This window comes from Channa argus, chromosome 18 (assembly GCF_033026475.1).
Source record: "Channa argus isolate prfri chromosome 18, Channa argus male v1.0, whole genome shotgun sequence".
NCBI lineage: Eukaryota > Metazoa > Chordata > Actinopteri > Anabantiformes > Channidae > Channa > Channa argus.
Genome location: NC_090214.1, coordinates 10832394 through 10856783, shown reverse-complemented (window position 1 = coordinate 10856783; position 24390 = coordinate 10832394). Strand labels below are relative to the sequence as shown.

General features: G+C 38.4%; 2 protein-coding genes across 9 annotated transcripts in view; both read left to right on the top strand.

Moving 5' to 3' along the window:
* The first annotated feature begins 640 nt into the window (after nt 1-640).
* On the top strand, nt 641-22150 carry cplane1 (ciliogenesis and planar polarity effector 1). 7 transcript variants are annotated; one of them, XM_067483211.1, is made up of 50 exons: nt 641-775; nt 1105-1255; nt 1372-1507; nt 1608-1727; nt 1953-2185; nt 2298-2401; nt 2527-2683; nt 2802-2905; nt 3287-3469; nt 4593-4842; nt 4954-5154; nt 5477-6258; nt 6374-6564; nt 6776-6856; nt 6947-7102; nt 7342-7509; nt 7591-7822; nt 7934-8070; nt 8152-8369; nt 8452-8616; nt 9016-9163; nt 9262-9371; nt 9468-9617; nt 9723-9834; nt 10201-10495; nt 10599-11684; nt 12685-12836; nt 12930-13003; nt 13118-13182; nt 13491-13761; nt 13844-14176; nt 14276-14959; nt 15055-15230; nt 15317-15419; nt 15516-15594; nt 16672-16806; nt 17075-17125; nt 17249-17331; nt 17730-17964; nt 18044-18303; nt 18394-18493; nt 18591-18767; nt 18950-18992; nt 19082-19213; nt 19304-19481; nt 19588-19643; nt 19719-19889; nt 20075-20208; nt 20304-20587; nt 20702-22150. In XM_067483211.1, exons 2-50 carry the CDS (start codon nt 1175-1177, stop codon nt 20855-20857), a joined length of 9732 nt encoding a protein of 3243 aa, XP_067339312.1. In that variant the 5' UTR covers nt 641-775; nt 1105-1174; the 3' UTR covers nt 20858-22150. The 7 variants fall into 7 exon arrangements, with proteins under 7 accessions (XP_067339312.1, XP_067339311.1, XP_067339313.1 ...); XM_067483210.1 differs by having other exon boundaries at nt 15037-15230; XM_067483212.1 differs by having other exon boundaries at nt 15031-15230; nt 18591-18674.
* Nucleotides 22151-22457: 307 nt separating this feature from the next.
* The window catches only part of LOC137103811 (WD repeat-containing protein 70), a 37324-nt gene continuing 35391 nt past the window's right edge, over nt 22458-24390 (top strand). The window contains exons 1-5 of one of the 2 annotated variants that reach the window (XM_067484501.1): nt 22458-22528; nt 23247-23306; nt 23419-23502; nt 23573-23678; nt 23822-24029. In XM_067484501.1, coding sequence (XP_067340602.1) covers nt 22504-22528; nt 23247-23306; nt 23419-23502; nt 23573-23678; nt 23822-24029 — 483 coding nt within the window. In that variant the 5' untranslated portion in view covers nt 22458-22503. The remainder of the gene's footprint in view (nt 22529-23246; nt 23307-23418; nt 23503-23572; nt 23679-23821; nt 24030-24390) is intronic. The other variant, XM_067484502.1, reaches the window with a different exon arrangement.

Genomic DNA, 24390 nt, shown 5'->3' with positions numbered 1-24390 from the left:
CATTATCTAGTTGCACCTGTGTAAAATGTGATGATGAATGTGATCAGCCAATTAAGTAATTTATTTTTAGCCTGACCCAACAGGTGCACCTCACCCCAAAGCTAATGGGTGATTTTATTTTTGCCAAATTTTCTTATATCACATTTTAAAATTAAGAATGCATAGTCTCATGTTTTGTGTTTGATTTTTTTAAACAAATAATTAGAGAGATATTGTGCAAAGAGAGATATTTTTACATTTTAATATCAGCAGTCATTTGTAAACCCTTAAACCTTTACAGGAAACTCTACTGCCACCTCCCCTAAACACTTCCATACCTCCACAGGTATGTCATTAGGACCAACTGCCTTTCCACTCTTCATCCTCTTCAGCGTCCTCCTTACTTCACTCCTGCTAATCTTTGCTACTTCCTGCTCCACACCAGTCACCTCTTTGTCATCGCTTTAGAGTACAAGCTGATATTTCCAAAATATATTAAAATGTCTGTATAAGTTAATGTGAGGGTTCTGCATGCACGTCCTGTACTATAGAGTTGAAAGTGTAACATTAACAAGGTGAAATTAAAAAATCCCTATTTTCCAACTACAAGGCGTTGGCTTCCCTTCATCAACGTTCCTACGGCAACGCTTTGAAGCTTCCCCAGAGAGGATCATGGGAAATAAACCTAGCCACTGAAGCGGAGGGAGTTTCGAAATATTTACGATTAGCTACAATATAAGTTGTTATATCATTGGTGTAATACCATTTTCACAACCCCGTGCCATTTGCATAGTATGTGAGTACAGCAAATTTAATTGAAATGCGCAGGTTCGTCGTTTTTCGCAGTAGTGCTCCGCGAAGTAATCGAAGTTAGCTAGGTGGCTAATGCTAGTTAACGGAATGGCTAACCTAGGTGATTGGTTATGTCGGTATGAACAGGGGATAATGCACCACGGCATTGTAACGTTATCACTATACGATGTTTATTACCGTTTAATCTGAAACCATTTCATCTCATGTTTGACAATATTTTCGAACAAGCTAGCGTTGTGTAGATAACCAAATGTTTGGCTACATTGTAGAAAATAAACGTGTTGCTTGACTTATGTGTCCCTGCTTGTCTAGTGGAATCCTGCAATTTCGATTAACCTTTCCTGAATGCGTAATCACGACGTGTTGATGGTATTTTCTACACATGGAGCTGAAGTTGGAGGTAGTTTTGTCATCCAGCATAAAAAGGAAGAAACCATGGCCGCGATTTTGCTGGCTTGGTCAGGTGAGGAGAGTGACAGCAATGTTAAACAAAAGCATGCTGGACAGACATCAACCCTTTTCTATAACGTTAACTGTCAGATGAAAACCTCAGGGAATCTTTCTTATGTTATTCTTAAGGAGAAGGAGTCTGTGTTCCTCTTAGATGACAAACGGATCAGTGAGATCGACATGGTGTCTGGTCGCACCAAGAAAAGGACTCCTAAACTCCATCCTTTGCTCAACACTGTGGTGACAATGGTTTCCTCACCCAATGGTGAAAATAAATGTATAAACTCAAAGCAAAACACTTCTTGGCAAGTGAGAAACCATTAGTCAACCTTTGTCCTTTTTTTGTTTGTTTGTTTTTTTTTTAGGTTTGTGGCTTTGTGGGCTTTTGGTCTCCGGAGAGCTTTTTCTTTGGAACAGGGATAAAGACTTGTTAAAGACTGCTGCAGCAGCCCCAGAAGTAGTTAAAATAATTACTGCTGTTCAAGGTTTGTATTAGCATTGGTATTAGTGTTGTTGGACTGCATAGGCCAATATGCAGTCATTTGGAAAACACGCAAGGGTGAAAACTCAATGTGAGATGTACAAATACATTTGCTTACATATTTAATCATTTATATTATAATGGCTGCATACTGTAGTTGTTTGTGTCATCTTGTTTGAATTTAGGTAGAATTATAAATCTTCAATTAAGGATTTATGTGTTTTCGCAGGAAATGCAACACAGTTGTCTCTCCAGGTTTCAGGGGATGGAATGCGTGTGCTCCTGGTAGTCATAACAGGCCAAGTGTTCCTGTGGGAGTGTAAAGATGTCAGCTTTTTGATGGGAGTGAGGGATGGGCCAGTCGAAGGACAGTGGGCACATATACAGCCCATGGAAGATACCATTCTTCCTTCGTCACAACACAAAGAAGCATCCCAACATACCCTCTTCATTAAGACAGAGGTCCATACACACAATATGAGTACACGATTGTGTAATGTTTAATTTATAAAAGAATACGAAAATGGCTAATGTTTAAATTTTTTCACTTTATATCTTTTTCAAACTGTCTTAGGCTGTGGGTGATGCCTGCTTGTCAGCCTTAGTTTTTACATCTGAGAAGAAGCTGATCATCACCTGTCTAAAAATTCAGTGGGAGGAAGGACACAAAAGAGTAGGGTGAGTGAGCAGGTCTTGTAACTCTCTCTAACTCTCATTTCGTATTAAAAAGTATGGCATTGAAGTAGTTGGTCTTTAAAAGTAAAACGTACAAAGCAGTAAAAAGTACACATTTTTCTTTCTAGTTCTGTGGGATATAACATACAGTGGGCCACCAAGACATACCCCATGTCTTGTCTCATCCCACCCTGCCAGAAAGTGAAGTCTAGGGGGGCCTTGGTGCCAGCCTTCTCTCCAGATGGCCAACTGCTAGCCATTGTCCTAAATCAGCGACAGCCAAAGGTAAGCATCTGGCCTTACTTAGCTTCTACTGTTAACAATTTTTTTCACATCTGTTTCCAGGTCCATCCATCTGTAGAAATGTTAATCTAAATTCATATTGTCTTGTTTTGGAATCCAGGCTACACAGGTCCTCTTTGTGAGCACACAGAATTTTGTCTCAATATCAAGTAGCCTTGGCGGATGTGGGAGTAAGAAAATTGGGATCCCCTCTAAATACATAAGGTAGGGTATGCATGAATAAAAATAGGATCAGGTGTTGTAGTCAGTGCTGTGCAGTAGTCAGCCAATGAGATGCATAACCCGGGGGGGTCAACTTCTGTTAAGTCAGACTTTGCCTGACTTCAACAGATCATTTATAGACTGTTATAAAATGTACCAAAGGGGATATATACTTTCCCAGTTGCACCAGCAATGACAACATGGTGTGTATAATTGTAGGAACATTGCCAAGATATAAAACAAAAGGGAATGATTGTCAATATACAGTAGCCACTAGAGGGTGTTACATCACCTGAATGCCATCTGTCATTATAACTACTTTAGAATCTTTGATGTGTACTGCATATTTATTAAGAAAGACACTTCATGTACCTTCTCTTTAAGGTCCTACTGGGTGGGCAGTCTGAGCTGGTCCCCTGATAGTCTTTTTCTTGCTTGTGTTCTCAAGAGAGGCTCCCTTCTTATGTTGGCTCGCCTAGGAGGACTTCTCACTTTAACAAGTTCTGGATGCAATATTGACTTTGGGCCTGCACACTTCCTACCTCTGCACCCTCTTGTCACTTTCCGGTATACATTTGAGATAGTTTGCATGTTATGTATGAGCCCTATACTACAAGACCTTGTTGTTTGCATTAATCGTTTGTATTGATTTATTTTCTATTACATTTCTGCTTGAGAGTCAATTCATTACTTGTCTATTATTCATTTACTGTAAGCATGAATTTTAATTAAAATATTTATTCAGTGTTAAACATGATGTTTTATGGTATATTACAGTGAGTATAGAAAAGAATAACCTCTTTGGAAGTTTTCACCTTTTTATTTTTTACAACATTCAATAAAGTTTAAATTTAATTGGCTTTTTTGACATACATTTACAGAACAGCTATTTCATGTCAAGTAATATCAATTAATTAAAAACATAAGACTGAAAACTGGAACTGAAAAGAATGTAGGCTGCAGTTGCTGTATGTATAGACTCTCCCATCCTGGCTGCTGAAGCTTGTAACTCCTTCAGAGGAGTCATAGGTCCTCCCTCACTATTGTTATGCACCCATTCAGTTACTTAGCTTTTTGAAGACAGCTAGCTCTAGGCTGATTTTATACATGTCCCATATTTCTTCCATTTCCTAATTATGGATTTAACCTTACTCTAAGAGATATTGAGAGATTAAGAAAAGATCTTGCATCCCCCCTACTGAATTACAAATTTATTTACCGCTTCACAGAGTTTATTTTATTGTTGTTTTGTCTTCATGTTATAGACTTTGGACAGGATACCGATTCACCAGTAACTGGACCAACCAGATACATGTGGACTTTTACTACAATTCTTTAAACACATTAACTGCACTAAGACGATCTCCATTTATCTAATTGTGTGACTTTAGTAAACTGCACCAGTCAGGATTTAGATGAGTTACATTAAAGGGATGAATCTTTATGCAATCACCTATTTTAAGTTTTATATTTAAGTTATTAATTTTAGTTTGTTTAGATCTGTTTCCATTTTGACAAAAGACTTTTTGAGTAGAGTTTTGTCAAAAAGGGTCAAATCAAATTGACCATGACTGAATGTTAAAAAATAAGGGTGAAAACTTCCAAATCTATTTTATACTGTATGTTTGTCTTATTTTGTCTTTGTAATGAGGATTTATCTTTTTCCACTAATTATACCATCTATATGCAGGCCAACAGTGTCTGGGGGGAAAGGGGAGGCCTCTTTGTCCAGCTCTAGCTTGTCTGTGCAGGATGTTCTGAGGCAGCGATATTCTGTTACCTGGCATCCACATCACTTGTTTCTCATTGTCTCTGATGGCTACATGGCAACAGTAATGAGGGTGCGAGATAGACCTTCTCCTGCCATATTGTTGAAAACAATTCTTAAGGATGTAAGCAGGGACCTCAAAAAGGCCAGTCAGATGCTGGATAAATCACAGGTGGTACATAAGGGTCTTTTTCAAGTGTAAATAATTACTCAGCTTTACCTTTTGTGAGTATTTTTAGAAAAATTCTTGACAATATGGTTTGTTTATATTCATTATTTTCAGATTCATGTGAGGGAATGGTTGGAGTCTGTATCTGGCCTGAATTTTGACAGCAGTATTGAGATGCTTAACTCCAATGTTATTTGTCGGCCCAAGACTGTAGATTCTGTCATATCAGCATCCACAGATGGATCCACTTTGCCTCTTTTCCTGCGGAATCAGGGAACATTGGGTGATACTAATGAACTTCTTAAAAAGGCACAGGTTGGTGAAACAGTTTAGGCTAGAAATGTATAACTTTAGATTCAGTTTGGTGCATCTGTGCAGACTTTGGCTATGTTTACATAAAGGTATAAGCAGATTAGTAATGCGATTTCTGATGCACCTATCCCCAGCACTGGTATATTCTCATTGCCTTAAAGTTTGTTTCTTTATCTTAACTAACTCAAGCAACACGACTCCCTTTGTTTATATGGCAATTAATTTTTGATGTCAGATTACTAGTAATGGTAAAAATAATTAATTTACTATTGTCCCATAGCTTGTTTCACTTACTGTACTTTACCCTATCTTTGTGGTTTCTCAGACTTTTTTTGAGGATGACTCTGATTTAGATGGACCTCCTTGTGGTTCTCATGTGGCGGATGGTGGTCGTCTTGAGTTTGCCTCAATGTTTGACACACTAAACGCCCTGGACACACACACTGACAAAGGACTTGTTACTGGTCCGGAGGATGAAAAGGACTTTGAAACAGATAGGAAAACCTCTCTTCTTCATTGTGAACTTGGAAAAATTCAGTCTAAGTTGTTAACAGCCTGGGCTTTTGGCATGTCTCTAGGAAATGCTGTGGAACACAGAGCTTGTCTGCTGAACCATACCCTCCAGTGTGTGGTGCACTTGGCTGCGTTACTGCATTTGATTCCAATCTCCATGGTTCACACCGAAAAAAATGATACTTTTACTAACATCCTGCATCTTCTCAAAGCCCTTCTTACTTTTCTTCCTTGGGATAGCACTCCATCAGATCGGCCACGCTGCCTGGGGCTAGTGGTAGAGCTCTCTATAAGGCTAGTACGGCTGCTATTGACCCCTCGCCCTGAGTCCCAGTCATCTGGTCAATGTCAGTTAACATCCCAAACACTATCTGCAGCTGTGTTTATCTTGCAGCTTGTCTCTGATTCTCTTGACCAAACATACAGCTTGCATCAAAAAGATCTTTGGTCCTCTGTAGAGAATGAGTCTTATTCTCAGCCACTCCAGCTCTCGACTTCAGATATACATTATGTGCCTCAGCTACAGAATGAGAACGAAGAGAGACCTAGGTTGCTAGAGCAGGCACAACGTTTTCCCCAGCGACCATCTAGCAGGTAGAGACTGTTTAGACATTTTTTTTGTCTCTTTTAGACATTGCATGATATGTTGAAGTTAAGATTTAAGACTCTCTCAAAGTTAAACAATTGTTATCAATTTCTTTTTGGACAGATTGTTTGGAGTGTGGCAGTGGGTGTATGACATCACCCAGCAGTATGTGGAGGAACTAAAAGCCTTCCAATACTGTGACGGCTGGGATGAGGAACAGCAACAGTTGTCAGTTATCATATCCCAGATCCAGAAAGCTCTGCAGGCTGCTGGAGAAAGACTAGATGAGGGCCCTGCACTTCTGAGTTACCCAGGTCTGAAACAGATAGACTGCTCTGGTTATTGTAACCACTAGTGGTTGTGTCACATTTGTGACAAAACTCATTCCACTGAATCCTAGTTTAATGAGAATTATGTGGTCTTGCAATAGAATAATTTAACTTCAAATCAGATATTAGGGGTGTAAAGAATATTTTATCTTGGTAGGTATTGTTGTTATACAGCGTTTAACTCTCCTCCCCTCAGGTGAACATCTTTATCTGTGTGGCTTGTATCCAAAAAGTGCTGATGCATGGCGTTTACAAATTTGTGAAGAGAATAACAAAAGTAAGAACCACTCTTTTACTTTTACACCATCAAAGTACATCGCATTGTTCACATTCAGTCTGAAATGATAACCCTTTTTCTTTCCATTAGGTTGTGATCGTAGTGTTTTTCAGGAGACACGTCTTTGTTTGGCACTCCTATACAGTCTTTTGTCCCAGTACAGACTGAAGGAAGCCCAGGAGTTGGGGGACCACATGGCCTGCCTAATACTGCACAGAGCTGGAGACCAGTCGGACAAAATTACAGGTCAGCCATGCATTACCCAGCTTTTTAGAGACTTAGGACATGCAATTCAATTTATGCAGCAACATAAACATTGCAGTATTTTTTTACCTATTTATTAAGATGTGACACAGAGTCTTAAATGTCATAGTTTAAAGCTGGATATACCAGTCTGCTTTTACATCTCAGTGATTATACTAAATGACAGTGTGTGTCACTGTGAAAGGTGTGTTAATTATTCAAGTTGACTTTGTGTCTTGCAGCTAACTCCCTTCCTTGCCCGTGGCTGCCAATGGATCTTCACAGTGATGCAGCTTGTGCAGTGGTTCAGACCCTGGGAAGATTTATGGCCTCTTACTTCACCAACCAACCCCTCTACATCCTTCCCCCTCACAATGTGGCTGTTCTGCCTCCACTACATTTGCCTCATGGTGTGATTTCAAAAATAGTTATGAGTTTAACTGTTTATCTCTTCATTAATACTGGCAATTTTGTAATATGTCCTGTCTCAGCCCCTAGTGTTGGACGCTTGGTGCCACTGTGCCAACAGGAGGTATCTAGAGCAATTCGAGAACAGCATCTGTCAGAGGTATGGACAGTGGACTATGCCCAGGACCTACTCTTGCTAGGAGGTCTGCTTCCTGAGACTGTGTGGTTGGCTTATCATCTTGGGGACTGGAAAACAGCAGTGTCTCTGAGCCTGGCCTATACAACCTACTGCACTAACTACTTCAACTTCACTCGGTCAGTGTGCTAGCCTATCATCAGGGAGAGGGCAGGTGTTCTGTTAGAGTTGTCAATGCTTGAATATATTATGTTAGATTTCAACATTTTACTATATTTGTTTTCTTGAAGGCTTAAGAGAAGAGATCTCCACCTACCAAATGTTTTGGAACCAGAAAGCATTTTTCAGGCTGAGTTGGAGTGTCTTCTCAGCTATAAGTCTGACTCCCAAGAGCACTTAAACAAGGATGGTTGCAAAAACTTTAAAGGTATCTGAGACCGGACAACTATAATACCACAACACTTATGAATAACTTTGTTTTTAATTTATGCTTATATTATTTTCCTAGATCCTTTAGAAGAAGAAGACTTGGACTTACTGCAGCTTTCAATACAGGACATCCTGAAGGCATCAGTTATGGCTGGAGTGAATGTTATGTCCTCACCTTTGTCTTCCCTGCTGAACACAGCCAAAGACATGTGTTCTTGCCTGCCTATGTTGGTGCCCAGTGGACTGTATCTGCCTTCCCCACCTCTTTATTGCCCTCAGCCTTCCCCCAACACACAGGTATATAAAATAGAAAAATCAACTTTTATCTATTTTTACATATAAATTATATTAATAAAGGTTTTGTGTGACTCATCCTTAGGATCCATTAGGGACACCTGAGCAGTTTGCAGAAATAACATCACGTCACAAAGTGTCTAGGGTTCTTCAAAGACTTCTTTTACTTCTGAGATCTGCTCGTAGCTGCTATCCTGCTGCCCAGTGGTACATTCGCCATCTGCGCCAAGCCAGACATTTACTACACAAGGTAATTTACAGAGCTGTGTGTTTTTATTTTTAAATCTGGTCCAAAGGGAGGATGAAATGTGCCTAAGTGTAGCTAACAGTGCTTACATTCTCAGTCTTTAAAAGATGAGTCCATGTTCAAAGCTGAATTCTCCATAGAATGATTAAATGGTTCTTAGTTTACAATTTTCTGAATCACAAATTTAGAAAGAGTTTATTCTAAAGGGACACTTAACAACATCAGTAACAGTTCTTCTAAAGCGTCAATAAGACGTTGTAGTAATTGCACAGGGTCATCTTGGGCAAATATTACAACAATCCTGTGACGGTGTGATAACTCTCTCTCTCTCTCTATCTCTCTATCTATCTATCTATCTATCTGGAAGTGATAAGATGTGCAAATATCTTATGTTGATTTCAGATCAAGAAAAAGTACTCCTATCCATCATCTACTGAAGAAGAAAAGCTTTTCCCAGAGGGCCTAATGAAGTTTGCTACTGGCAGTGGATTTTTCAGAAGGGGGCTCAATGAAGATGGTCACCTGGACCCTGATATCATTCAAACTATTAGTAATTTGCTAATTCACAGTAACTTTTTTGTACCTTCATAAATGATCTACTATGAGAGATTACTAACTGCTAGTAATAAACTACATTTCTGTTACAAGTCTGTTTCAGGGAGCTGTGTGGTTTATGCTGGATGCTACATGTTAGGGAACAACTCTCCATTTCCTGCAGGATATATCAGTCTGCCAGACAGCATGGTAGAGATGAACAGGTATTACATATGCGTTTTAGGGTGTGACAAGTTTATACATAAATACTTTACAGATTAGACACTATATAGGTATTTGTGTGTATTTGTGTCCCTTAGATCCTAAGTAATTCAGAAGTGAGAGCTGCTTGTGTTGATGCTCTCTACTGGGTCTGCCGTTTTCTGCCTTTTGCTCGCTTCCTCAGTGCTGAAGAATTCCTTCAAGACATACTCCTCAGCCTTGTGTCTGAACTGCCTCCCATCTGTTTGGTAAAATATTGTTTTCTCTTTTCTCACTTAGATGATGTATATCAAAATCCAATAGACTAATGTTAAGTCAGTATATTTCTTATCCTTCCTTGTTCCTCTTCTTAGGTGGCAGAAATGTTAGTGCGAGCCTTCCCAGAGGAGGAAGACTCTGTCAGAGTCCCTCTGAGGGAAAAATATAATTCACTGCTGCAGAGGCTGAGGCAATGCAGTGTTCTAGGTATAAACAGCTTTGTTTTTGACTTTGAAATAATATGCAGCAATTAAAAAAACACAATAATTAGACATAGATCAACATTTGTACTTTAAATTATAATCTACATTTTATTAAGTTTTCCCTTTTACAGACTCTAGTGAATATAGACAGAATGTGAAATTGTATAAGGACAGACCATCTGTGACAGCTGATCTGGTCTTTGTAGTTAACTGTTATAAATTCACTGTGGTTTAGAATTCCCAAAGTTTTGTCTATTGATTTGATACTTAAGCAAGGATTTAGGATGAGACGTTCTTATTGTATATCTGTATCACAAATATATTGAGGGGATGGTGCCTGTCACTATATTTTATCCTGTCTGTTATCTAGAAGGGGAAAAAGAAGAAGTGAACGAGTTGATGATGCTGATTCTGATTCAAGACAAATACAGGCAGAGGAGAAAACATCTTGGGCGTTTGCAGAGGCACCTAGCTCCCCCTGAACTCCATCTGTGGGAGAAAGAGGAAGAAGAGGAGTATAAGGGAAGCAGACATGGAGTGGCAATGTTAAAGCAACTCTCAAGTCTGAGCACCAGCACCTTAACTGACTGTGGGTTACCTCCAGTATGCAGTGATGGAGACACTGACGCTATCTCTCCTAAACCGCATTCCAAACCAATAACCAGGTAGTTAGCATGGTATAGTACCACTAGTAGAACTCTATATTACTGTGAGGTATCATGTGTCTATGTTTATTGTGTGTTTTATTGTGTGTTTTTGTTTTTTAAGCAAAAAAACAAAAAAAGCACACACCAAAAAACCTGCAAAGAAGACAGCTGTTAAGACTGAAAGCATCATTCAGAAGGAGATGCACTCAGGTGAGCAATTCTCCTTGCCCATTGTTGGCACTTGGGAGTTTGAGTTGGAAGATGAAGAGTATCTAAATTTTCTGGAGCTCTTCCTCAGCTATGTGCTCGAGAAAAATAGTGTTGATGGAGGGGACTCAGGCAGTGAACTTCCTTTGTTGAAGGGCTTCTCCTCCCAACTGAAGGAAAGGGAATTGCATTCTCTCACTTTTGATTTATTAACAACTGTTCATCGCCGTCAAAGAGATGGGCACCGTTCAGTGAAAAAAGACTGGAGCAATGATCCTCCAGTGTTCAGAGCCGGGTCCTGCTACAAGCCTATTAAACAAGCTACAACTCCTGAGCCGCAAACCTCCTCTGTCTTGAGTGAGGGCCCCATATCCAATACCTGCCTTTCCGTCAACTCTCTTTCAAGCAAACAAAAGGGTTTATTTAGCCCCCGACAAAAAAACAGTGTGCATTTAACCCAAGGAATGAAGGGAAGCGGCTCTGGAACTGAAACTAGCACTAATTGGAATACCGTTGCCATGGGGAATCCATCAGAACAATGGGTGTTTAGGTCCTCAACTTCTGTTGAAGCAGTGATTGAACTGCAGCAGGGCCTGAATCCTAAATTGGATGCTCAGTTTCCAGAGCTGGGCAGGCTTCTGGAGTGGATGATACGCTGGGCAGATAGGAGGATGGTACTGGGACATCATGGCAAAATGAAGAAAGAAAGGGCAGGGAGGATTGGAAGTACAGCAGACGAAGGAGTTGTGATTCGTGTCAAAATCTCAGCACCTGCTGTTCTCACTTCCCTCAGCTTACTGGAGAACAGGTACATTGCTCTGCTTGGGATTGACAGTGACAGCTCTCAGATCCAAGTTCCAGAAGCACAGTGGACTTTAGCCCCTGTGCTGCAGCCTTTGGTGGCCAGGAAGCTTGAGAGAGAGAGCTCTGTTGATACAGGCTACCCTGGTTCAGCCATCACTGGTCTTGATCACAGTCTGCAGCAAGGAGAACTGTCTATGTGAGTACTAAATATTTTATTTAGACTGGCCTATTATTTGGATTACTGGAAACATGACATTGGCATAAGCCCGTTTCACATATGAATTTTGGACAACATTATAAGAATTCAGCCTCTGATTCAGCCTTTCAGGATCCACATGTGTGAAAATCCGCTCGATGGCAAACAAGATCTAAAATGTAAAACTTGGAAAACACTATTTTGTTTACAGCATATCGGAGCCATGCAACTAATAAAAAAGGGTTCAATCACTCAACTACAACAGCATTCAAGTGATAGAAAGGTCAAGAACACACCCGTTTCATTTGGACGTTTGCGTTTACACACACACCTCCTCCTAAAAAGGTCAGGATAATGTCAGAATTCCACTGCATGTCTGAAAGGGGCTATACAGTATGTCTTTTCAACAATTGTGCAAAAGTGCAAACAATTTGTTTTAGAATGTTGCTCAAGCACGGTATTCTAATCTTTATTATTATGACTTCCATACGTCAATTGGCGCTTAACTACTTCGGCATACTTTCAGCTAGAAAAACAATTTAAACTTCAAAACGTTTGGCTTATAAAGGGCATTATTGCTTGTATACAACTTTACACAATCTCTTATACTTTAAAATTATTTTTATACTTTTACAATTATGATGTAGTCGATGACATCATCGATGACGGATATAATTGCCTTTGAGGTTTTTAAGGCTAACTAGCTTTGAAGTTTGCCTAACCAATATATAAGGAAGCGTCATTTTGTTTCAGCTATTTCGGCAAAAACTGTTCAGCTGTTTTCAGCTTTGCTTGGAATCCATTCATCTAGTTTAGTTTAAAAATACTAATTTGTTTGTCATCAAATGTCATTAATTGAACACATAGGTAAAGCAAAGGGGCAGCAAAAGTATAAATATATACTGATGATTCAGGTACTTCTTTTCTTATTATGATTCTTTTTTTTATTTTATTGTAGATATGACAAGTTTACTGAATATTTATTTTTTTTTGCCTGCAGTGGTTCTCCCATAGGTGAACCAGAGGAACTAACATTTCACAGGAAACATTTCCATAGTATTCAAGATCAACAGACATTTGACATTCAGATGAGACAATCAAGTTCACAACAACCATCCCTCTATGATATAAATGTTACGCCTGAAAAAGAAGGTATATAACAAAAGTTATATTGGATAAGTAATGTTGGAAGACTATAAAATGCAACCTTACAGCAGAATTTCAATTTATACAAATAATTTTTAGGCAAAAGTACTGAGAGTGAGGGACAAGAAGTTTCATCTTCTGTTTCCCATGGAAACATTAGTACACCTGGAATGGTAAGTATAGCTATTTTGTGTTTAATATAATCCACATATAGTAAACTCATACGGTATATATCATCAAAGTGGTCAGTATAGTACATTAATAACTTTAGTTTTTGTCCTTTCCAGAGTTTAAAGCTTTCAGATCTAGACATCTTAGAAAATGCTGAAGACGTATCGAGTTCCATATCTCAGTAAGTTTTGAATTTTAATATTCTTTACTTGCCAAGAACATCCATGAAGCAATAATTTTTACTGTAGTAAGTTATTGACAGAACTACAGCAAAAGCTTGCTATTGCATAAATCCTTCAGTTTTAAGTCTGTGTTGTATATAAGGTTAAATATGCTTTAATTTGATTTGAATTCTTCAACATCCCACTATAAATTATAACAGTTAAATTAAAACATAAACCCTGCTGAGTTATTTCTACCTCAGAATTTTGTTGGCAGAATCCAGAACACTGAATTTGGATATTTATTTAGTGTGTTTGGTTGTTTAAGCCACAGTCATTCTGGAAGCATACATGCCCCTCCACACCCAGAGCCCAAAGCCTGTCCTTCTGTCCAGCCTGAGGTCTCGGTTCATGCAGATCTTTCTCATTCAACTGGAGTAGTGCTCCCCAGTACACCTACAGATCCTCCAAGTCTTCATCCACAGACCTCCACAGAGGGTGCAGCCACTGCTGTTCCTTTATCCCCCAGTCAGCCATTACCCACAGAGACTCCACCAATGAGACAACGTCTTGGGGAAGATTTATTCAGATTGGTCCAGGTATGAACTATCTTCTATAAATTTAAGATTTGAACCTGACTTTCAGACTGACTTATGTCTCAAGTGATTTATTTTGTTGCAGAATATCAACTATATGAGCCTGATGGAGGTTTTGGGAGCTTCATTTTCCAACTTGCAGCTTGCTAGGCAGAGCTCTTCTTTGATCCCGTCTACAATGAGCTTCTCACACCCCAATGTGCCATCATCTCATGCTGCCAGTTTCCCTCCTCCAAATGCTCTACCTCTTCAAACCACCATTTCTGTGACGCCTCAGACACAGGCGCATAATCCTGAGTTCAGCCATCCTCCTGTATGTGTGTTTGCTGACAAGTCTGCTGTACAAATCTCAGGGAAAACCACTCCAACAGGTTGCCACCATCAGAGCGCTGCGATTGGTGCATGTGTAAATTATCAGGTATTAGTCAAATGTCTTGTAAAGCTATGACAAACTTTATTTCTGTGTAAAAAATACTGCCACAGAGAAACCAAGCTACATACAGTTTCTTTTTTCCAGAATATGCAGCCACTCTCTGTCCAGGCAGAGTCACCAGACATCCAGTTCAGAGAGAGCAAGAAGTTCATCCCATCCTTCCAAGGGCTTCTGACCACTACGAACATTAGTCACACCATTCCGACTGCCCCTGTGGTAATGACTTCAAATTGCAATATACAAAAGGATCCTGCTCCTCAGATCTTGGGCCTGAAGTTACTTCAGCTTTACCATCCTCCATTGGCTCAGCATAGCACCCCACAATACCCCTCGGCCCATGAGCCCCCGACACTTCTCACTGAAAACCCTGTAATTCTGGAATCTTATCGGCAAAACCTTAAACACAGTCACCAAGTCACTTCAAAGAGGCCAGTAGATGAAAAAAGAAATGGGTCCTCACCACCACCACGACTACTCAGTTATAACGTTACACAAGATCTAACTCCCAGGAACTCTTATTCCCAGAATCAGACATCAGAGACATTCCAGAGGCAGGAGTTCCATACATTTCCTCCTGTTTTGCCATCTCATACAGCTGCACCAACCCAGAGCCTTCGCCTGCTGCACTTCCAACCTGTTCCACATAGACACATCATATTCCATAAACTACCTGAACCATCTTCCTCCAAACCCAGTACTTTTGTGGCAGCTCCCATGGGAGAAACACCTATGATTAAGCTTCTACATATAGAGTCTGGACCAAAAATGGTAAGCAATAGTTTTGTTAGGTTTTAAAAATAAGTTAAAACATTAAAACTGGAATTTTAATTTATGTACAGATACAGTATCTGTCTCTGTCACAGATATTTCCCCAGGCAGTACCTTCGAACCAAATGGCCCATCTCATGTCTACAGAGGGGTCGACAGGTTTAGTAAGGAGGCAAAATGCTGAAGACACTCGACTGCAGTTGCTTGGAGTAGATCTACCAATTGAAAGAACTAGAGCTTTCACTTCTCCCCTCTCTAACTCCAGCAAGAGGCAATGACAGTTTCTTCTTCTTTAATTTCTACTTTAGAATGTTAGAATGCCTGTTATTTTATTTACCATGCTGAATGTTTCTATAGGCAGAAGAGAAGAGAAGAAAAGGAGAAAAGGGAGAAGGCAGGACAGACAAAAAAAAAAGAAATCACATTTAGGCCAAATGAGTCGATCATCCCTGCACAAGAGGTAGGATAGTAGTATTTCTGGCAGTAGAAAGTTTTGGTTTGGTTGACCAATACATGTTACATCATCATTAATTGTTTTTTCCCAATATATCTACAGCCAACAGATGAGCTTCGAAATGAAGAACCTGCAGCTGCAGAACAGATTACCCCTGGCCACAATAATGCCATTGAACCAGGTTAGTGTCAATTAGTTTCAGTTATAAAACTTTTTTTATTCATTACAAAATACATTGTATATTCAAGGGGTTTAGCTTTGAAACAAGTTAAAACAACCAGAAAAGGCATCAGTAGGGTTTACCTCAATACAAACATATAAAAAAAAAGATATGACAACCAATGATTCATTATTTTGTCATGTAGAAAATGCAATACATCACTGTATCTACAGAAGATAGCCAAAGGTCTTCATTCTTGCAGTTTACCAAACCAAATATATGGTATGGCAATGATCACATTCTGATAAATTGCCAAGGAATCAAGTTTCTACTGAACCATTTCTGGCTATTTTTTTCATTGAGATTATCACATAAACCAAGTAAATTGAAATTTACTGCAGGACTCTCTTTTTAGCTAAAGGCTCTTAAAATGTTATCAAATGTTCTCAACTTCTTTTTTCATTTCGTGATCATTTTGGCTGTGTTGCAGCTTTTGGCATTATTATATTTATTTTTCTTTTTGGAAACATTTTTGAAATCCAGTGTCGTTCACTCTTTCATATCATTTATACTCTATTTTTGCACTCTGGACACCTTTTGTGGCAAAAATGTACACACAAAAACCATTATTAAATCATCGTAGATCAAATGTTTTTCATAAATCATTTAGACAACTTCAAACTTGTTCAAAACTACCGAACATTAAATCATTTTCAGGATTTTAACCCTCAAGTGCCAGTTCACTTTTTTGAATTATTAATTGTTTATTACCAAGAAGAAAAAACAAAAAATGTATTATTTTAGTTCATTTAGTAAATGGTAGGTGGTTGGGGCTTCAGTTGTGATTAGTCTGAAGTTGTTTAAGTATTTATGAAAAAGGCAGAAAAAACATTGATGAATGATCATTTAATAGCAGTTTTGTTTGTGCGTGTACATTTTTGCCACAAAGGTGGCAAAAGGGCAGTAACTTTGAGAAAGGCACAAGGGTTTAGTATATTACATACAGACTTCATAATATAGTTCTGGACCAGACTTAAGAGAACACAATAATGCTGTGTTTACAGTTCTATTCATCTGTTGTTGAATTACAACTTCCAGGATCTTTTTACTCTTCGCTGACTGGTCAGAGATTACTGGACAAGGCCATGTCCACTTCAGCTGAGCTCTCTGTCTATGCTTCCACATGTAAAAGACCCCCAGAGTGCCATGATGCTTTCACCAACACAGACCCTGGTGAGGATCTATGCAGTGTTAGCATTGTAATAAGTTTGCACAGTTTAACTTGACTGTTACTGGTATTTATGATTGAAATATTTTAATTACAATTATTTTTAGATTAAAATGTTTTTCCTGTTTTTTTAACAATTTTTTAACATTGTTTTTTAATAATTTACATAAATTGAATTTCTCAAATTGACCTGCATTGCATCATGAAAATACAAAGATTGTTTTAAATGCATAACTAGTTTCTCAGCAAGTAACATTGCTGGCTGTCTTTCAGCTTGTCCTGCGACACTTGTGGACAAAGCCGTGTCTGTCTCTCTGATTGCGGGTAGGAAAAAATGTTCACTAAATGTTGACTTGAGGCTGCTGGTATGAAGACAGCACTACATTTTAAATTATCTATATTAAACCATATGTTCTGTTTGTGTATACATGTGTTTACTCCTTACAGCACAAAGTCCAGGGAATTTCCAAGTCTGTAATGAACACCCAGTTCAAGACATAGAGACACAGAAAGAGCCAGATAGGATTCTGGTAAGAAGCTTGAAGTACAAGGTGTACTCAGCACTACATGTTGCAGTACATATTTTAGTGACTGTGTCTGAATAGAGCATTATACTTAGTATTGAATACCTCATATAGGAAATTTGTGTTCCGTATTCAGTTTGAAGGATGCAGTCCATCTTGTTTACAAACCTGGCTGCCTACCTATTTTGGCCAGCTGCCCCTGTTTGCGCATTCTAATCATATGTATTATGCTAAATAAATAAAATAAATGTCTTAAGAGACAAATTTATGGCACTTTTTCATGTGGTGACACTTTTTAAACACAATTTGTATATTCATTTCTAATCCCACCTTTTAGTAATTTATACTTTTAACAGATACAGTATATATTACCCTTCTTTGTGTCTCTTGTCTTTTTTTCTCAGGATCTATGTGGCCGGAACTTTATAAGTGTCTTGGATCTAGAAGGTAAAGAGCGGCATCAGGATTTGCCTCCATCTGTCAGCCCAGGAGTTTTGGACACACCTTCCAATCACCCATTTTTACCTACTTCTGCTCAGCTTCATGTTCTTGCAACCTCTGTTATTAGGAGTGCAGCTGATGATCCACAGCCCTCAGTCACAATTACAGACAATCTTCTTAAACCCATCACACATCCAGGTTTTTTTTTTTTAACATCATTTAAGTCTTTATATTTATCATTATTAGACCTGAATATTTATATGTTTTTAAACTCTAGATATCCCAGAGACGTCTCAACCACTCAGCCAGATTGAGGCTAATGGGGAACCAGAAAGGGTCACTCCACAGGGCATGGATGAAATAGCTGACTCGGGGATCTACCAAGCCATTAAGGGCGAGAGTGGTGGACCTCACAAAGCCTCCTCCACAGTTTCTACAGCCTGGTTTTCCTCTCGCCTGTCAGAGCTGGATGCCCAGTTGGCTGGACTACAGAACATTGCAGATTATCTGGAGATGGACTTTTCTAACTCTAAAATGGTACATATGCATGTTGTTTTGAATTTGCTTTGCTTACGTTTTTCATGACAGCTTGTAATTTTCAATGACTTGTCCTTTATGTTTGAGTAGCTGGTCAACACTATTGAAAAGCTCACTCCAGTCTTGGCTTCTGATGTGAAGAATCCAACAACAGTAAAAAAAACTGTCAGACTCTCCGTCCCACAGGAAGGTATGGTCTATACAGTATTAAGTCTGTAGAAGCCAGGTTTGTGTTAAAAATCTCTATCAAACTGTTAACTTGAGTTATATATTTCCTGTTCTAACAGCATGGGCACCACAACCTGATGCTTCAACAGAACTGAAGTTCTCTGAAAAGGAAGAAGAAAATCAGGATGAATATGCACATGAAAGTGAGGCACTTGCTACCAAAAGAAAGCCTTCTTACCATTATTCCATTTCTTCTTACAGAAATAGAGCTGCTCCTTTCTACCACACTCCTCCAAGTAAAGATACAATTTATTACAACTTTTCCTAATAATAAAGTACAACTTTGAACTTTACTATAACTATAATATATATTATATTATTTACATTACTTGTATTATAAAATTAGCATTGAATTTAAATGTACTGGTGGCTAGAAAGTTACAATTTCATCTATTTAATGTCTGCATTACTTCCACAGATAAGAATGATCAGTTTAATGAAGCATCTGGATTATCAAATGTGTAAGTTCAATCTGTTCTCTATATTGTGACTCACATTATCAGTTGTGAAACTTTATTCTGCACTCTCAATTTTTCATATCAATATGTAGATGGGCAGATGAGAATCTGAATCAGACTGGGCTATCTGAAACAACAGAAATCTTAGACAATTTGGTCAAGGAAGGGTATTTGTCTTCAGCTGATCTGGATTTGTCTACTTCACAGACTGCACACCATAGCAGGTATAGTACCTACTTAAACAAATTATATTCAAATGGTTGCTTAAACACCTCTGATTATCCTGAGCTGATAAGTAATGTGACCCACAACAGGCTGGATCAGCAGCAAAGTACATGGATGTCGCAGACCTACGTACTTCCAGAGGATGAGAGGAGAGAGCTCAGAACCTGGATGAGAAGGAAACAGAGAGAAAGACTAGCTGTTTATCAAAAACACAGAGAGAACCTAAGGGAGAAGGAACACAAACCTTTCTCCACCTCTGGAACAATGGTGAGATATGGCTGCCTTTTCACTTTACCTGGTGTGTTTACTTTTTCTGGTGCGTTACAATTTGTACATCCTCATTGTTTACCTGTTAAACACTTCTTTTCTACAGAAATCAACAAACAAAAATCAAACAACTATTTGGAGAACCAGGGAGAAAAAAGAAGAGTATGTACAATACCTTTTTAAATTCACCATTGTACACAACATGCCTGGAATTTTTTTTTTTTGCATTTTCTTTAGTAGGTTCAAGCTTTTGGAACAGTACAACCAGAGAACCCATGAGGCTTGTTCTTTGATCAATGACTTTCCTACTACTCCTCGAACTCTGCGCAGTTCTTCACAGACTGGAAGTGCTCCTTTGCCTTCAAGCACACGGTCTACTTCTGCTCCACCCGCTGGAAGGGTTTACAGGTTTGTCCAGTAAGCCAGTAATTTGATGTGGCTGTTGCCTCATTAAAAAATAATTGTCCCCATTAATCATTCATTAATTATTCACAGCGACCGAATAGACCTACGCCTGTAGTGCACAACAATTCTGATTACCTGGAATGGTCTACATTTGGTATCGGAGATAATACATTTTCTGTGACTTACAGTGTAACTGCCAATGACAAAAGAAGTCTTCGGTCCCAGTCAGGAAAAACTCAGCCCATCCTTCGTCCATGGACTGCTGAGGTGGAAGGGCAGCCTTTGGAGGTTCACCACATGAAACTAGGACTACATAGACCAGGTTTTCTAATGCATTTAATGAGATGCATTTAATCAGTGTTTTTCCATTTAATGCACTTAAACTGACTTATTTATGTTTAATATCTTTGGTATTAGTTACCTTTCTGCCAATAGAGCACCTATCTCAGGTCACCAGACGTGGCATGCTCACTGACAATGAAGGCCACAAAAAACAGCACACACCCATCCAGAGAGAGAAAAGGCATACTGGATATCAGAGAAAGACAGGATTGAACAACACTTTATCAGGAGGACCTGCTGTTGGGAGAGGGTTCCAGAGGGAGCAGCTAAGCATGGAAGAGAAAGAAGAAGGCAAAGTTTTGGAACTTACATCAGAAATGAATAGGCTGCTGGGCCTCGAGGAGTCAGAGTCTAAAACAGTACGATTCTGAGAGCAACAGCATTGTTTCTTCATTGTCACAAGTGTTAATGCCCTATTGTTGATGATGGTGTGGATGCATGTCTATTTTTATACATTGTTGTACACTCCTCAGGTTTTGGCTGGACTGTTAAAGGAGCAGGATGATGGTACCAGAGCTGATGTGTCGGGGGTGGAGTGGCTGGATAACCTGTCCGAATGCACCAGCAGCAGCCTCAGCAAAATAGACTGGGCTGCTATTGAGAGGATGGTGGCTGCAGAGGAAGATTGAGCTTTGGTGCTTCAAGGAAAGAAAAAGTGTCATGACACTTAAGTAGATGGCTATTTATTACTATTAACTGTAAATCAGCAGAATTGGATATTAAATATGTTTAATTAGTTTGATGTTATCAGCATAATAGGAATGTCATGAGATTATTTTTTTTTAAGCAGGATTACTATGAGTTATACTTGACGTGCTTTCCTGTTCTTGTGCCATTTGTGTGTATGTTTTTTAGATTTTAATTTAGTTTTTATAGATTTGACCCTAAAGTTAAATATTAGAATTTTTAAATTTAGTTTTTTCTCATTTTCATTGTTGGCATGTGTGACTTGTTTAATAATTGCTTTATTTACATTCTCCTTTGTATATCACACAGATAGCATTTAAAGCATTTAAAAAGGACCCATTTCACATGTTATTTATGCCTAAAAAATTGAAAGAGTGAAGATAATGGACCACTTGAGGACATTATCTTACAGTGTTGGCTCTACCATAAAAGATCTGGCTGTTATTTTAGATTCTGACCTCAGTTTCACTGCTTTCATCTGCTTTTTGTCACATAACAAATATTAGCAGAATTTGAAATCTGGTGTTTAAACATGAAAAACTTATTCATGCTTTTATTTTTAGCAGATTGTAATGTCCTGTAATCAGGCCTTCCAATGAAAAACCTTAAAGCAATTACAACCTGTTAAGAAAGCTGCTGCCAGGATGCTGAGCAGAACAAGTGGGGTAAAACATAATATGCCAATTAAAACTTTGCACTGGTTTACAATTAGTTTTAGTATTACTTTTAAGAATATTTTAAAACAGTAAATGACGTTTCATTTCTGAATTACTCATTACTTATACACCAGAACCTTAAGAACATCTGTGACTGGTCTACTGACTCCCCCATGTGTTTGCATCAAGCATTGAAAAAAAAGCTTCTAGCTGTCAAGCTGCCCATCGTTTGTTACCTGTATATGTAAGACAGGCTTAAAGTGTTTCTGTTCTCTAAAGCCTTCAAGCAATTTCTGTTTTGATAGATTATTGTATTTGCAAATATGTTTTATAGTTTGTCCTGTGTTCTTATTGTTCTTATGTATATTTTAAAATTTCGAGTATAATGTTTCCTTGGTTTTATGCATTTATCCTACATTATCATCCCTTCCTTTTTTGTATAACACTTTGAGTTGCCTTGTGTATGAAGTGTGCTATATGAATAAAATTGCCTTGCCTTAATTACTTTGTACCCAGGCTTCTGCAAAAAATCTACACATTTCTACTTTACACAGATTGCATATTTTCTCATTAATAAAGTGTGTCAACATAGGTGTTTATCTGTTTTGACAATACAATGTTTCCAGGTCTCATTCATATTTTATCAACCAGTTAAATGTTAGCACATCCTACAGAGCGTGGCAAGGGTGCCAATCATCAAAGAAATGCTCCACTTCATAACACAAAGTTATGATGTAACTGAGGTCGATTTTTTTAAATGTTTTGTATTTAACCAAAGTTTTAACTATAAAAGAGGCTCTCAAGCCAAACGATGTGAGCTTTTTAAAGAAAGATCTCATTAATGGTCCGCGGTGGCGCTGTTGAGCGCTGAGGTTCCTACACGAAGAAGAAAAGCGCTTCCGGAGTCAAAGGTAACCGTCGTATTTGAAAACATGGATCCCAACAAATTGGATAAAGGTGTTGATTTTAATTCTTGTAGAACATCTTTAAGTTTTGAATAATTATTTTTTACCACGTGCATGTATGTGCAGGTATAATAGGTGATATTTACAGTTTGCTTGACATTTTGAGATAAAAAGGCACAGACGTACGTTTGGTTACCTTGTTTCTGTTTGTGCTAGCAAATATTTAACATGGTTTAGCCTATGTTCTCTTCCATGGTGTTCTCCACTTTCTCTAAATATTTTAAAGACTTTAATTAAAATTACCAGCAGATTTTATTGTCTTAACAGGAAGTCGATTTCCAGTTTTAAGCTGTTTTAGTAATACGGCGTTGTTAGCTAACACGAGTTGTTTTTTTTAGCGTTAAATATATTTGAAGGCAGGTTTTCACATGTCAACATATAAAGTATGAGTGGGTGCAAAATATCAAATAGATTGAATTACGTCATTCTGTTAAGTTACTGTACATTTGACTTAAAGTATTCACCATTAATGTTTTGACTGCGTATACTGTTGGTATACTGTAATATTAAGGCAGTTATATTTATTGCATGGCAAGACAATAATATAAATATTTATCTGTTTTAGGCTTTTACTTTGATCACCACTTTTAGCCCTGTGGACAAAATTGTCCACTCAAAAGGGAGGACAAAAAGCAAATTATAATTTACAGTTTGTATAGTATACATAGTAATACAGACTATGATTAATACTATACTGGTCTATTTTGTAGCAACAGAAAAGATGAGCGGTGATGGAGACATCTCATCTGTCATGGGATTCTCGGGGTTTGGTATGTAGAGTTCAGCACTATTGGTCAAACATATAACATGGATCATTTCTTTTTCTAAGCTGTCAGTTTAAGTTATGAAAGTCACTGTTTAAATAAAGACTCTTCTTTAAAGGTAAAAAGGCACGCACATTTGACCTCGATGCCATTTTTGAACAGACCCGACGAACAGCCATTGAGAGGAGTCATCATGTATTAGGTAAGGTTATTAACTGTTTAGTGACTTGCCAGTAAGGTTAACTGTTATATTATAATCGTCGTATCTTTAGAGGAGAGGCAGAAGGAGACAAAGATGGAGGAGGAAGGGGAGAGCTCCAAGTCAGTCAAATCATCAGTCCACACTCAGAGAAACAAGGCAGCAACTGCTACTTTCAGGTAATCAGGGATATTGTCTTTGAATAAATGTTATGTTACTGTTTAGTCTAGTTTCCACTGCCTCAGAGGGTAATTACATATGTGCTTTTGAGGTGTAAGATATGTTTTGCTCTGTTTAAAAGTTCTGCTTTCTTTCATTCCAGAAAACCGGAGAGTGACAGCAGCAGTCACAGTGATTCAGACTCAGAGCTTATTGGGCCTCAAGCTCCTCCTCAACACACACCCCAGCAGGAGCAGGAGGATGATGATAATGAGCTTGTGGGACCGCCTCTTCCACCAGGTTACACAAGCAGAACAGCTCACAGTGATGATGATGATGATGAAGAGGAAGCAGAAGATGACAGTGATGATGTATGGTTAATTACGAAATCGCTCCTGCAGATAAACAACCAAAGCCTCACTGTCTCTCGGTTTCTTTCTTTCTCTCTCTCTCCCTTTCTCCCTTTTATGTATTATGTATTGTATCTGCCTTTTTTAAACCTCAAATGAGTTCAGGGCAGATATAGGATAGGAGAGGAAAGAGAGAGAAGGGGGAAGGGGGTGGAGTAAATAAATAGAAAATAATTAATTAAATACATTTAATATATCTACTGCCATCCAGGTATATTTACTACTACTCTGAAAGAGTTTTTATTTATTTTTTTTACATTGCTCCATTTCTTTTCCTGCTGCCCAACATAGGCCTTGTTCACCACAGATAATATGGTAGGAA